At 48.9% G+C, this 15,173-nt stretch overlaps 1 protein-coding gene across 11 annotated transcripts in view; it reads right to left on the bottom strand.

Annotated features, from left to right (window-relative positions):
* Nucleotides 1-15,173, bottom strand: part of LOC107506746 (myosin phosphatase Rho interacting protein) — a 146,379-nt gene that overhangs the window by 53,297 nt on the left and 77,909 nt on the right. For all 11 annotated transcript variants that reach the window (XM_036222462.1, XM_016137571.2, XM_036222459.1 and 8 more), the window contains exons 4-5: nucleotides 7,631-7,782; nucleotides 3,035-3,119 (exon numbers count right to left, since the gene is read on the bottom strand). In XM_036222462.1, coding sequence (XP_036078355.1) covers nucleotides 3,035-3,119; nucleotides 7,631-7,782 — 237 coding nt within the window. The remainder of the gene's footprint in view (nucleotides 1-3,034; nucleotides 3,120-7,630; nucleotides 7,783-15,173) is intronic.

The raw sequence follows: 15,173 nt of genomic DNA, 5'->3' as shown, positions 1-15,173 counted from the left end.
ACCATAACAGTCTGTGCTGTTTATCTAGCTGCTCAGAAAGTTTTCATAGTAGGGAGGAAAGATGAAAAAGGGGAGGAAGGCTAGCCCTGGTCAATGGGCCTCTGTAGCTTCCATGTGCTAATAAGCAGGTTCCCCTTCTGGAGGAGGTTTCATAGAAAGCCTTCCTTTTACTTCCCGGGCACAGAAACCAAGCAGTGACCCAATGGGAGGAAGCGTTCTGACCTGGGTGGGGCGTAGCAGCAGGCACCAAAATAGAAAATGAGATGCCTAAGAAGCAGAAGTGGCCACTCACAACACATGTGTGGCTGAGATGGACCAGAGCACTGGACCAGCAGGGATGTCCTAATGGAAGCCTGCTGAAGAAAGGCAAAAGCAAAGACCATGAGTCTGGAGGGCTGGAGGAGCTGGCTTCCCAGAGCTCCACCTGAAGAACTGGGCCCCTGGGCCTGTATACCTGGCTGGGGAAGACACACAGACCCTGGCCTCCCAGCTCTGGGATTTGGAGGAAGGGAAGTAAGAGCTCCATCCTTTCTGCCCTGATCATACCCAGAGTGAATTACTTGTTCCTTTTCTAGGTATCTCAGCACCAGGAAAAGTAGGAAAAATCTTTTCTCTTGGAGTAAATAGTGGCCAAGTAAGAAGCAATTTCCAGGAGCCCATGCCTCTAAGGCTCCAGGCTTCAGAGGCTCTGATCAAGGCAAGCTTGTCTCCTCCTCTTGCCTTGGTCTTTGCTGGGACCCCCTGTCCTGCCTGAGAAGGCTATCTGCTCTCCCTGAATCCTTATCCTTATCCACCCTCAGAGCCTGGCTTAGGCTTCTCTCTGATGCCCTCAGCAAACCACTGTGTTCTGTATTCTCCATGACCCCATCTATCAACTGCTTTAGACACCTTTTTTGAAGGGGAACTCTTGGCTTTCCTACCTAAGTTCCCAGAGGACAGAGTGCAGCAGAATAATGCTTCCCGCTCCTCATTGATCTGAAACTCTCCTGGGCCACTGAGAAGGAGGTCAGGTACGGGGTCTTGGGTTCTTGTCTCTACAGGGGACCCTAGAACACCTTCAGCATCAGGCTGCAGAGGGGAAGCCTGCCCAGAGAGCCTTCAACTCTCCTCTGGAGGTGCGCTACATCACCACATGAGACTGACTCACAGGGGCATGGTCCCTGGTGAAAGTTCACAACTTCCAGAGACCAGTGGCCTCAAATGTGATGCTCTGGAAAGCAAGAGGAGGAAGGGAAAAACCTGTCCAGGTTGGCTTCTGCCAGTGCTTGGGAGAGGCTGAGTGGAGGTGGCTGGGATCCCAGGAGACCCAGGCTCTAAGAGACTATCAGAAAAGTGGTTGATCTCCCCACTCTGCAATCATGTGGCTCCTGCTACCAAATGAGAAGGTGAAGCTTGGAAGTATTTAGGAGGAAGAGACATCATAGGGGAGCGGACAGCCAGGAAGTAGGGACATAACCAAATTCCCTGGGCTGGGCTGAGTATGTCTTCTGCATATGTAATTGCCTTATTTGGAGGCAGGAGCTCTGCTCTGGTATTATTTCCAAAGTATAACTTGGAAATGCCTCAGAACCCTAAATACTGTTATTCTGCCTGGGATATTTTCTCTCCGATCAAGCAACTTTGGGGGATTTAAATGTCCGTCTGCTATCTCCTGACAGGAAGCTCCACTTTTAGTCTCCAGGAAGGACTCTGATTGTCTTTTGCCAATTTCTTTCCAGGGACACTACCTTCCAGGGGATGCTAGCCTGAGACTTTTGGGGAGGGTGGATAGAGGGCAGGCCCAGAGCTGTACTCCACCGGCAGGAGGCCAGTCAGGGTATACATGCTCAGGGGAGCCATAGGGGATGGGGGTACGTGAAGAAGAAAGTGTCCCAGACCAGCACACATATGGGACCCAGGCCTGCCCAGGATGACTTCTGCCACTTGGTGAAGCAGAGAACAGCTAGTGAGGACTGCTGAGCCTCCAGGGTAACCAGGTTCTGCCATAGGCTGGCTCTCTGTCAGGCTCTGGGCCTTGCAAGATGCCTCAGGGACCCAATTTCCATCCTTCTCACTCTCAGGGTCACTGTAAGACCTGACTAGACAAGGCAAGAATACCTGCTAACAATCAAGTCTGGAGCAGAGGGAGGAAAAATAACATTTACTGAGCACCTATATTGAGTTCAGTACTTCCTTTCATGCTTACAAAAATTGTCTAACTAGATTTCAACAGATCCACTTTGCAAATAAGTTCCCTGAAGCTCAGAAAAATTAACTAGCTGCACCAGGGCCCCAGGAGTGTGAGGAGCATAGCGAGGAGTTGTAGAACCTCTTTGGGTGCCTTGAGCCCCTGCACAATGGTAGGGGAGAGAAAGAGGAGGAAAGTGGCCTTTGGAGAAGGACTGGACCTGGAGAGATGACCCCAGCCACTTCCCACTCTAGTCACATGGAAGTCATGGCAGGGGCACAAAATTCAAGGCCAGTGACAGTTTTTTCCATTTATGGTCAAAGCCCAGAGCAGGAGTAGGGTCCCTTGAGAGCCCCTCACTCTAGGACTTCCCTGCCCAGCCCCCTTTCTCAGCTCAATCTGTGTGGAAAATGGAGCTGAGCTGAGGCACATGAGGAATGTGTGTGTAGCAAGAAGCTCCTCCCAGCATGCTCTCTGCTCCCCAGCAGCAGGCGGGACAGTCAGGAGAAAGGATACATGCTGTGCTATTGCTGCTCAGCACCTGCCTGCTGGCAGGAAACCACCTGAGAAAGCCTCAGAACACACAAGCAGGCCACTGAAGGGCATATGAGCAGGCCACCCTGTACCTGTAATAGGGCTTCCCCTGTAGCTCAGAGAGTAGTGTATAGATTGCAGCTTATGAACCATTGGAAGGAAGGAGGGGGAACACACAGGGCTGATGACCGTCTGAGCCCTGAACTGATATCTTACCCCATTCTCAGTTTTAGGCTGGGTCCTGAAGCCCTCTAACCTCCCAGGGTACTCTCAATTCTCTCACTTCTCCCCAGCTCCACCGAGGGGTGACCACTTGCCAAACCCATTACCTACCTGTGGCGTGGGAGGCTCTACTTTCCGCTTCTTTTTCTGGTTCTGCTTGTTAGTCCTGGGATAGACCATGAGCATCTCTAGCCAACTGGGAAGAGAAGAGACAGCAGGTCAGACCCTTGCTCTCAAGGATTAGGACACCACCTTGTTGAATACTCCAAGCACCAAACCTTATGCTTCCTTCCTGGAGGCACTCAACCAGCAGCCTAGCACCAGTCTAGATTAGAGCCTGTCACTGACAGGGCAGAAGTGCCAGCAATGCAGTCCAGGACAAGCACAGACTGCTGGGACCAGGCTTGGATGCTGACCCCGCAATGACCACGGTGCAAGTGGGGAGGCCCTCCAGCTTAGGGATAATAACATGGGCTCCACTCTGACCACTAGACTGGAGTGAAAGGCACATCACTGTTTCTATCACTGTCCCTGCCGTCAGCTCTAAAACTGCCTTCCAGAGTGGATCTCACAAGCACACAGATGAGCTGCAACTGGGGGTTATTCAGTGCACTCAAGGCAGAGAACCAGAAATCATGCTACCAAAGTTCCCCCAGCAGGTCACTTTAGGGGCTGAGTGATCTCCCAGACCCGTGCATTCAACAATGGGCCCCACCTGTACAGTGAAGGCACTGGGTACCTTGGCTCTGGGGAAGTCTGGCAGAGCTGCCCAGGGACATTGCCCAAGAATCTACACCAGCCTGGATGCTGAAAAGTCCACTTCGGATCAGCATCAGGAAAGGCAGCAGGGGAGCATAATGAAGAACGGAGGACTCAGATCCAGATCTGGATCTGTTACCCTCTAACCAAAACCTTGCATGGGTCCCAGCCCCTCTAGACTTCAGTCTTATCATCTCTGAAACCAGAGGCTAGATTAGGCCAGGACATGACACAGCTTGCCTCACTGGAACTTTGAAACATCTGGGAGGGTTGGAGGAAGGGGATTAGGAGGAGCAGAGGTTAGGAGTGAGCCTGGTGGTGAAGGGTAGCCCCAGTGCTCTCTCCGGAGGGGAGGGTACCACATGAAACATTGGTCTACTTCTTTCCAGAACACTGGGGTCTGTGTTGGGCCTGCTGCCAGCCTGTGCCAAGGGCTGGATGGCAGTGGCTAAGCTGTAATGAGAGGCAGAGTCAACACTGGCAGCACCCTGGCTAGAGGCTGCAGTGACCACCAGCAACCCAAAACTGGAACAAGGAGAAGGAATGGTATCTTCAGCACTCAAAGGTGATTCTTTAATTTGGGGTGGGGAGAGAGTGAGAGTGGGAAGCTGGTCACAGTCAATGGCCTTCTGGGACAGCTTCAAGAGGGTGTGCTGGTTGTAGAGTTTTGACAGCTGGTGGCCAGGGAAGTAGGCTTGTGTATGGGGAATTACAGCATTTGAGCAGAGGGGCTACCCTCAGCCCAGCCCAGAGCATGTAATACTCAACTTGCTGAGAGAATCAACAGTCACCTGTGCCACAGAGAACTGAGGCACAGGTCCTATAGGTTACTTCTCTGTGGGCCCCAAAGCAAAAAAGGAGGCCACAACTGTATCTTTAAAGCCAGCAGATGAGCAGACTCTACAAGGGCCTTACTCCTGTAATCTGAGAAGTTCATACACTTGTGGGGTTGAAAGACTTGCTTTCTACCCTGCCATAGGACCTGAAATTTCTTTTGGGCACTCTAAGGAACCATGACCAAAGAAGGCCCCTCTTAAAGCTATACCTAGAAGAGGGGAATAGACTGCTCAGCAAAGTCACCTGGAGTACAGAGAACGTGGCAGGGAGGTGCAGACCCTTTGGGGTACCCTGAGCCCCTGCACACTGGCCCAGTTGTTATCAATTGGCAACACTATGGAGCTGGCCAATTCTGTGAGCCTTGTAGGACAGGGCCCTGGGGGAAGAGATGAGATCTGCACTGCAGTTGCACTGCTGACTAAATGGAGCTTCTGAAGCTCCTGCCAATTTAAACAAGGCTGGAGACTCAAGGGCAGAGCATGGAACAAGGGCAGCCAGGGTTCCTACCTGTTTCAGTGGTGCTCTGGTTGGAGATTGAGAGATGCCTAGCTCAGGAACAAGTGATAGAATATGTCCTCTACACTTAGATTTCTCATGCAAGCTCAGAAGTGTCTAACATTATCCAGATGTGTTACAAATGTTAAAATACCCTCATGGAAGAGAGGTGAGGTGTGAATGTGGACATGGGATTGGTAGTGAATGTGGGAGCCAGGGATGTAGTCAAACAGGCTCCCCAACTTTCAAGGCAGAGCCAAGATAAGAGACTTGGAGAAAGTCCTGACCAAGCCCAGCTGGAAGGCACAGAAGAGGCCTCCTCACCTTGCCAACTCCCACCTCCTCTAAAACAGCTGCATGGACCTGTACCCCAAACATCCTGGAGGTCCCCTCCCAGCAGAAGAGAACTGGGAAAGAACTGCCAGCTCTTTCTATCCAATCCTGGGAAAGTCATTCAGGTGTCCATTTCAGAGAAGAGCCAGGAGGGAAGACTGAATGGGCCATCCAGCTTTAAGTCAGCAAAGAGAAAGTATCTGTACCTCTTGGGGACCCGAGCGCTGAGACCAATCGCAGGGCCCCTGAGCCCACAGAAGAGGTTCCCCAGCAAAGAAGCCATGACAGGAAGTGAGAACGAAGAGGCCAGGGAGGAAGCCAAGGGAAGGGGATCTGTCTGAGGAGAGAGGCAGAGGGAGAGTAGAGTAAGAAGTCAGTCCTTAGGCATACTGTGCCATCTGACTCCCTAAAAGAGACCTGAGTGTCCAAGCAAGTGGGGAAAAATGAGGAAGCTGCTGGTCACAAGAGGAACTGCAGGGTCTCTGAGGAACTGCAGAGGCCTGGGAGCGGGCTGCCTTTGAGAGAGCCCTGCTTGTTGGACAGGAAGGAGAAAGGTCCAGACCCAGGACAGGAATAACAGTCAGGTGACTTATTCTGGCTCTGGGTATGCCACTGAGCCTAACAAGCCTCCCACTTTCAGTACTGTCCAGTCTACATGTGGGACCCTGAGAGCATATGCACCTGGTGCCTAGGCCCCCTAATGACTGTGCAATATTGTGATTTGTAAGAAACAGAGATTTAGTCATTTGGATGACCAAAATATATTTCTTATATTTGGGTAATTCCTGGCTCACAGATCCCAAAACCCTTGGAATTTCCTAAGTGTTAAGAGCTAAAAAAAGGTCTTTCTTTATGTTAATGAGGTAGTTTTTAGAAGCATTTAAGGATGGGGGCTGGTTGTTAGAACCAACCAAGTGGTTAGAGGGTTGGAAGTTTCAGTCCCACCCACTGACCTCCAGGGAAAGGAGATGGTCTCGAGGTTGAATCAATAACTAGAACAGACCTATGTAATGAAGCCTTTATAAAAACCCAGAAGGACAGGGTTCAGAAAGCTTCTAGGTTGGGAAACTAGAATATTTCCATATATCACCATGCTGGGCCCCAAGTTCTAAGAGGACAGAAGCTCCTTTGGGACCTCGTCCTATGCATCTCTATATCTGGTTGTTGATTTTGTGGACCAAAAAAAAAAAAAAAAAAAAAGGCTACATACTAACCTGACAAGCTCAGGGGAGGCCGGCATGGTGGAGCCCTACAAATTCAGAGACCGAAAGAAACAACATAGGATGGTCTGAACATAAAAATTTCTAACCGAAGCAGGTCATAGCAGGTAGTCACATCCTGGGCCTGTAGCTTTCTTGATGAAGCCCCACGAGCAGGGACTCCTGGAAGGCAGATGCTGCATGGGCTGCCAGCTACCTGAAAACCTGGGCCCGCATTCCACTTTCCAGGGCTTCTCCTAAGCCTCTGCATAGGGTGTGCTAATGAAGCCAGTGCGTGCAGCAGCACTGGAATGACTCCTGTGTGCGGGCACAATGAATGAGACATGGCCTCCACCGTCAAGGGCCTTCCACAGGCTGAGGAAACCAGACGTGAACACAGATAATCTTTTATAAGAGCCAGCAGATGGAGCCAAGCACCTCATGAGGGAGGGCTTAATGCAACAGTAAACACTTAGGCTGACTCTAACAGCCCGGAAGTCCAGGGTTTATTCCAAACTGAGAGAAGGGTGGGAGAGAAGGTAGAGAGGTAAAGGCAGCTGGGGGATGTGTGGCGATAAGCAGCTCAGTGCTTGGGGTGGTGGGAGTGAGGCTGGTGGGCTGGGAAGGGGCCCCGCAAGGGAGAACTTGGACTTGACCCACAGGTAATGGGGTTAGGTAGAAGGGTGGCAAGGTCATAGTGTTTTGGGGACTGAGCCCCTTGTGGTTGGGTGTGAACAGAGTAGGGAGACCAGTGAGAGGCCCAAGGAACATGTAGCAGCCCCAGAACCAGGGCAGTGCCAGAAGAGGAAGGCATCCAAGTAAGCAGGATGCGAGGTGGGGGTAGCCTTGGTGAATGTGTGGACCCAGGGATAAAGCAAAAGCATTGAAGGATGAGGCTAGTTTCTGGTGTGGAGACTGAATACACAGTTGTGCTGTGAATGGAGAGAGGGGACTCAAAAGAGCAGATGCACTTCGGGAAGAAAGCAATGGCAATGCTGCTCAATTTGTGCCAAAGGGACCTTGTCCAAGGACCTTACTGGTGGGCAGGGAGCACCAACTCCCAAAACGCATGGAGCAGACTCACCCACTGATGATCTCCTTGGTCTCAGCCCGGATGAAATGCTCCTTCTCAGGGGTCAGAATGCACAGGGAGAACTTCTGGCCTGTCCGGCCCTCCCCATCCACCACATCTGTACACTGGTTCATGTTAATGGTGCCTTGAGGGAGGGTTGTGGGCTGCAAGAAGAAGACAAGGCAAGGAGTCACTCAGAGACCAACTCTAAAGGGGCACAGTAAGGCAGCATGGACCATCCCCACATTCCCAGGCCCTTTCCAACCCTAGTGGTTTCTCGACAGACACCTGAACCTCTCACAGCTATGTGGATCCCCAATTACAACAGAGGCACAGGGTTGCTCTGCCTCACCCTGGCCTTCACATCCCTGCTTCCTACCACCTCCTACCTCCTCCTCCCCCTCCCAGAGAGGAAGGTGACAGGCCTGTTCTTCTCAGAGGACACCCAGCTGGATATTCATTTCTCGTTGGAAAATAATATCCCAGCTAGTACTGGGGGAAGGGGGAGAGACAGGAAGGAGACCGCTCCATGAGAACAGCTGGGATGACAGAGGCAGCTAAAAGCCTGGTCTTCGAGGGGTCACTGATCCAAGAGATCAGTGAGAAAAAGCTCCAGAGGAGGTGGTTTCAAAATAGCAAGGTTATTTTTAGAGGCAAGGATGGGGCTAGCGAGAAGCCATATCCTTGAAGGTAGGTTGTAGGGTTGGGAGGCCAAGCCCGCCTGAGGCGATTGACCTACTGCCACCTTCTAGTACTGTCTGTGAGGAGTGCTACAAGACTGCCTGGCCCATGCTGGAACAACAAATTCTGACAGCAAAGCTGTTAAAGACACTGAAATTAGGGATAAAAAACTGAAACTAAGAAAGGCAGGTTTAAGAAATTCCTACTTGAGGTGAAGGGTTAGCTGAGAGGACCTTCCTAAAATGATTTGTTAGCCCTGTACCCTCTGACTTCTCACTTCCCCTCAACATGAGGATGCTTTTGGAAAGGCAAAAGGTTGCCATGGCTCTAAAACAGGGGCAGCTATTGGAGTAGGGAGCTCCAGGGCAGCTCCAGCTTCTCCAATGAGTTGCCCCTGAGAGTCCAGCATATTCTTAGTCCTGTTCCTGGAGAGGCAGCAGTGGGAGAAAAGGCAATAGCAGCCATCTGGGGATTGCCTCATAAGGTACCTCCCTCCTAGAGCTCTGAGTAGGTCCTATACCCACCTGGCCGTGAGCTGCCTGCTGCCAGGGGAAGAAGGAAGGGATCTGGGCTGTAATCAGAATGCTGGGTCTGGTGTGGGTGCCAAGCTCAGAGCAACTACTTTCCACTATTGGAAAATCTTCTTTATGTCTCCAATGAAAGGAAGGTGGAAGCTCCCAGGCCCTCCAGTGTGAGCTCATGTGCCCTTCCTGGTAACTTTTCAGGCTGAACTATGAGCTCTTCTGACCCACTGCCACCTTCTTCCTCATCCCGAGGGCCCAACTACAGAAGCCAGACCTGAGGGGTGCTGGTTTCCCAGAGCCTTTACTCCAACATGACCACAGGCTCTCTGGTCCATAGAAGGTAGAAGGAGTTAGTTTCCCAGTTTTAGGAAGCCTTTCCTTATAGGGCCCGTGGACTCAGCCCATCATCCTTGGGCCCAAGTCAGAATGGAGGGGGCAGGGCTGGAGGGCTGGCCATGAGCTCATGGCGGGACCTCCAACTTTAGGTGGGCTAAGAGCCTGCACCCTCAGCTATGTGTTCAAATTATGGCCTGCCTCAAAACTGACCCCGACGTGGGGAAACAAGGAGGGGTGAGAGTGTCTTTTCTGAAGGTGGGCCACAACCACAATAAGCCTAGTGCTCTCCATTAGTGAAGCAGCCTTGTAGTATCTCTCCCAGGCACTTCTGGAGGATCCTTGAGCTGGGAAAAGGAGCATGGCGGGTTGTTCTGAAACCAAACAGAGGGGGTTCCTTAGGAGCAGTGGGCAAAGGAGGTGGCCTGGGATCCACCTGCCTGCCTTTTGGCTAGAAAGGACCCATATGCACCTAGGGCCTAGGTACCCCTCCCCAGGCAAGAGCTGTTCCACAGCCGTAAGAACACACCCTCCAGCTCAAGGCAGGGCCTATCTGGTCCTTTCAACCTTCCCAGCCTCTTTGCTCCAGCTCCAGCCCCAGCCACTTCACTCTTCACAAGTTTGATCTCAGGCCTTCTTCTAGCATCATGCCAGTGCCCCATCTGAACCCTCTTTGAGCAAACTAAAGGTGGTAATCTCTGCCCTCTGGGAGCTCAGCACCCCCCCCCCCCCAACACACACACGCAGAAGCACACACTCCCTGCTGGCACTGACAAAATACATGGCTTCTTTGAGGCAGGTCCTCTTGTGTGTGAAAAGAGAAAACTAATGAGGTGGACTTCTGTGAGGATTAAGGCCATGAGCTGTTAAGTGTGGGCATGCCTAACCAACCTGTTTCCAGAGTGAGCCTGGACTAGGATCACAGAGCGGAGAGAGGGGGGATGGGCAGAGGGGCTTTTCCAAGTTTACTTTTCCTTGCTCAGCCTCGATGCCCACCCCAATCCCTGGGTCTATGGTCTCACAATGCTGCCAGCATATGCCGCCTGTGACATACAGATGCACAGGCTAGATAAGTTATCAATCTGTGTCATGGCACTGACACCTTACAAACTATAACATGTATATAACACACACACACACATACAGGTAGGTTAAGTAGGGACGCTAAAACACATCGACAGAAATTCTAATATTTTTTTCTTCCTGGACCACTTAGTGGGCCCCCTTGAGGCATATACTCCTCTTTGGATACTAGTGTTCCAGGGCTTAAAGTCACCAAACTGTTCACTGTCTCCTCTTACACAGTAATTGCTTTCATTGGGCACACAGTCACCAGCTACAAACAAGATTTCCTAGCCAGCTCTGCAGCTGAACATGGCCACAAGACTCTATCACCAACTGCACTGTAAGACTTCTCCAGGTCTAAGTTTCTTTGTGTACAAAATGAAGCCTCTACCTCCTTCCAGAAGTGTCAATAAAAGGCAAAGACATAACAAGCAAGAGCTGAAGGAAATGAACATTTATTTACTACCTATGTGTTAGGACCTCATAATTACGATGTCTGTCATTCCTCCTTAAATATTATATTGAGGTAAGCATTATCTAATTCTATTAAATATGCAGAAAAGGGATCAGAGGGTAAGCAGTGATCACAAAAGAAGGGAAAACTAGTCCAGGTACACACTAACAACTACTATGAAAATAGCACCTTCTGAGTCTACCAGCAGCACACTGTGCCGTGTGCTAACTGAATGCTAAGACCTGGTCCCATGTTTCCTCCCACTGACTACTCCCACAACCTTCTGAGGCTGGCAAAATTGTCACCCCATTTGCCCCTTCGTTACTCTGACACTCGATTTTTATGTACGTGTATTTTACCACAATAAAAGAAATCCTTTACTCCATAGAGTTGTCCCGAGACCAGAGATGATACTGCTCACATGAAATGAGGGCTCAGGGCTGGCACACAACCCAGGCTGCTTCTTCTGTTTCTTAGCACAAACACACACTTCCCACCACGGCAAGCAGGTAGTGATAAGAAGACAATTTATTCAACATACTTTCGCTGAATGCTTGCCACAGGAAGATCAGAGGAAAGTTTTGGGCATATTTTTCCTTTACCCCAGGACAGTGAAGAGGCTGGCAGGGTGAAAAGAACTTACCTAGATGGACTGGAAGATGCTCTAGACATAACTGACCACCCTGTCCCTGAGAGGGGAGGGAAAGCCAGGTCTTTGGGTTGACACTGGAGGCCAGCTGCTGGTCCTAAGATGGCTAGCAGTGGCCTCTTAAAAATGACCGGCCAAACTGAGGGGTTTATCCAAGGGCAAGCCAAGCAGCTTTCATACATTCTCTATGCCTTGCCAGCCCCCAACTTGAGAGATCTATATACCTATGCTGGCACTACCCAAAATGAGCTTCGGTGTATATTTCTGAATGATAAATGGAACAACCAGACCCTCTAAGTTTATAATGCAGATTCATTTATAATACATATTTATGCTTTATTTCTAAGTAAACATTTTATAATATATGACATATAAGTATTTTATTTATAAATGTTTTATTTATAAAATAAGACTATCCAACCTTATTAAACCCCACGTTTGTTAAGCAAATAGCAGATGATATATGTACAAAAGCCTGAGAGTAGTTAACAAGTCCTCCACTAATTCAGGGGCATGAGATGGAGGAGCTGGTTTGAAGGAGATTCAGGACTCAGAAAGGAAATCCCACTTCAGGGGCCCATGATACTGTGATGCGGCCACCACTCTTGGGGCCAGGACTACAGCAACTAGTAAATGATAAAGCTGAAAGGCAAGAGGTGGGTGTGGTGATACTGCATAAATTCAGAATGGGTAAACTGATAGAAACAGAAAGTAGATTAGTGGTTGCCAGAGGCTGAGGAATGATTAGAGGGTGATAACTAAGGAGTACAGGATTTCTTTGGGGGAGAGGGGATGAAAATGGTCTAAAATGGATTGTGGTGATGACTATACAACTCTGCGAATACACTAAAAAACAATGACTTGTACACTTAAAAATAAAACAAAATTTGCACAGATATAGAAAATAAACAGGTGGGTGGGGCAGCCAGTAGACCAGACTCATTAAGAAGCTTGTATAGCTCCACTCAGGCTCCTGCCATAAGAACACTCACTGCCGCTGCCTCCAACCCAGGCCTGGAAGGTGCTTAGTGCCCCTCCTCCTGCCCCATGTTCCAGACACAGAAACAGAGGCCCAGAGAAGCATGAGGACTGGACAACTCCTAACCCATGTGAGCACACCACCTCTACCACAGCAAAAGGCAGGGACCACAGGAGCAAGGCCAACCATCCCCAAGGAGCTAACTCTACTGGGCTCTGACATGTGTCTCCACAGAGGGCAAAGCTGAGCACCCTACTGGGAGTTAGACCTGCTGGAGATGATACAAGCTGAGCATGTGCACCCATTCCTAGGAGGTGCCTCTTCCAAAAATTGGCTCTGGCTTCATCCAGGGGCAATGGGAGCTTTCTGAGGCATTCAGGGTTTCCATGGGTGTAGAATGGGGCCTACAAGACAGGGGATCATTTGCCAATCCCAAGCAGCAACAGTGCAGTGCCCACACTCGGTGTGCAACCTCAGAGTAGTGGGAAGAGAAGGGAGATGAGTCAACCCAATGTTGTACATACTTTAGTGCTCTGGGGGAGTTGGGGTGTTACAGAAATGACCCATTGAGGGCTTTGGTGACCAGCCAAACTCACTGAATTCCTGGGGCATTGTTAGGGTTGGCTAAACTTAGTTTTTTAAAGGGGAAAAGAACACAACAAAAATCCTTTTCACTTGCAGCCAAGGCCAGGAAGTTCCTTCTAGCACCTGCTGTGCGAGAATGACCTGCTGGCTGTGGTTGCTAGCTGGGCAGCAAGATGTCCAAACTCCTGCCAAGCAGCCAAGGGCCCTCTGCCGATGGAGCGTTCCTTAGGAAGCCATCACCACCCAGCCAAGGATCACCTTGCTCCTAAGCCTGGGGGCAGAGAACACAGAGAAGAATAGCTTTCATCCTCCTCACCCCACCCCATAGCAGAACTCCACAGGAGCGGAAGTGCCCAATATACCATACACAACAATGAACTCAATCTAGATGAAAGACCTACATGTAAGAGAAAAACTATGAAACTCTTAGAAGACCAAGGGTAACTGCTTCATAACACTGTATTTAACAATGGCTATGACACCGAAAGCACAAGCAACAAAAGAAAAAATAGGTAAAGTGGACTTCATCAAAATTAAAAACTTTTTAACCAATGTCGCCGTAAAAAATAAATTAATTTAAAAAATTAAAAACTTTTGTGCATCCAAGGATATTATCAAGAGAGTGGAAAGGGAATCCACAGAAGGGAAGAAACCATGTGCAAATTATGTATCTAATAAAGAATTAATATCCAGAATATATAAAGAACTCCTACAACTCAACGGCCAAAAAAAAAAAAAAAAAAGCAAGCAATTTAAAAAAGGGCAAAAGATGGCAATAAACATTTTTCCAAAGACGATATACATACAAATGGCCAATAAATACATGAAAAGATGCTCAACGTCATTAATTATTAGGGAAATACAAACTAAAACCACAAGGAGATACCACTTGATATCTACTAGGTTGCTTGTAATAAAAATGCTATTAGTACTGATGAGGATGTGGAGAAATTAGAACCTTTGTGTGTTGCTGGTGGGAAGACAAAATGTATAGCTGCTGTGGAAACCAGTTTCGCAATTCCTCAAAACATTAAACATAGAATTACTATATTATTTAGCAATTTTACTTCTAGGTATATATCCAGAAGAACTGAAATCAGGGTCTCAATCAGATATTTGTACACCATGTTCATAACAGCATTATTCACAATAGCTAAAAGGCAGAAGCAACACAAGTGTCCATAGATGGATGAACGGATAAATAAAATGTGGCATGTATACACAATGGACTATTAGCCATAAAAAGTAATGAAATTCTGACACATGCTATAACATGAGTGAACCTTGAAAACATTGTGTTACGTAAAATACTTCAGAGACAAAAAGTCAAATATGTGTTTAATTGGCATGGAGTTTCAGTTTGAGAACATGAAAAATTTCTGAAGATAGATGGTTGTGACGGCAACAAAACAATGTGAATGTACTTAATGCCACTGAACTACATGGTTAGTCAGGATGGTAAATTTTACGATATGTATATTTAAACGAACATGAACACACACACACACACACACACACACACACACACACACACAAGTATCCAGGCCAAGGTGGAAATCTAGGCAGAAAGAAGTGCTTCATTTAAGCCAACATGCTCCTTGTGTGGAAGTGGTCACTGTCTAGATGGAGCCTGGCCAACTATGGCCCAACTGACCATGGAGTCATATGAGGTCCTCCGCAGCAGGTATAGAACAGAGGCTTCAGTGGGTAGACTTTGACCTCTCATACCAAGCCTCTGACCTCTCCCCATCTCCAATCCTCAGCTCAAAGGTGGTAGCAACAACCCCCTAAATGCATGGGACCCCAGAGTATGGGCCCCTGAAATCCTGCTGTTCTCCTCTGCTACGGCTATCAATACCTCACACCAGAATCATACCTGGATGATGAACTATTTTCCTAGAAGGTATGATGATCTCAGATACATGCTGCATATAAACAGGCATCCATTATAGGAATGAGCCTTTTGCCTTAAACAGGACTGGTATAGTCCCGGGCCACAGACCAATACCAGACGATGGCCTGTTAGGAAATGGGCTACACAGCAGGATGTGAGTAGCAGGCAAGCAAGTGAAGCTTTACCTATATTTGCAGCTGTGCCTTAGTGCTAGCATCACTGCCTCAGCTTCACCTCAGATGATCAGGCATTAGATTCTCATAGAAGTGTGAACCCTATTCTGAACCATGATGCGGGGAATCTAAGTTGCACACTCTTTATGAGAATCTAATGCCTGATGATCTGAGGTGGAGCTGAGGTGGTTATGCTAGCGCTGGGGAGTGGCTGCAAA

Source organism: Rousettus aegyptiacus, unplaced genomic scaffold, assembly GCF_014176215.1.
Source record: "Rousettus aegyptiacus isolate mRouAeg1 unplaced genomic scaffold, mRouAeg1.p scaffold_m13_p_6, whole genome shotgun sequence".
In the NCBI taxonomy this organism is placed as follows: domain Eukaryota; kingdom Metazoa; phylum Chordata; class Mammalia; order Chiroptera; family Pteropodidae; genus Rousettus; species Rousettus aegyptiacus.
The sequence above is the reverse complement of the archived record's forward strand: the minus strand, read 5'-3'. Positions and strand labels throughout refer to the sequence as shown.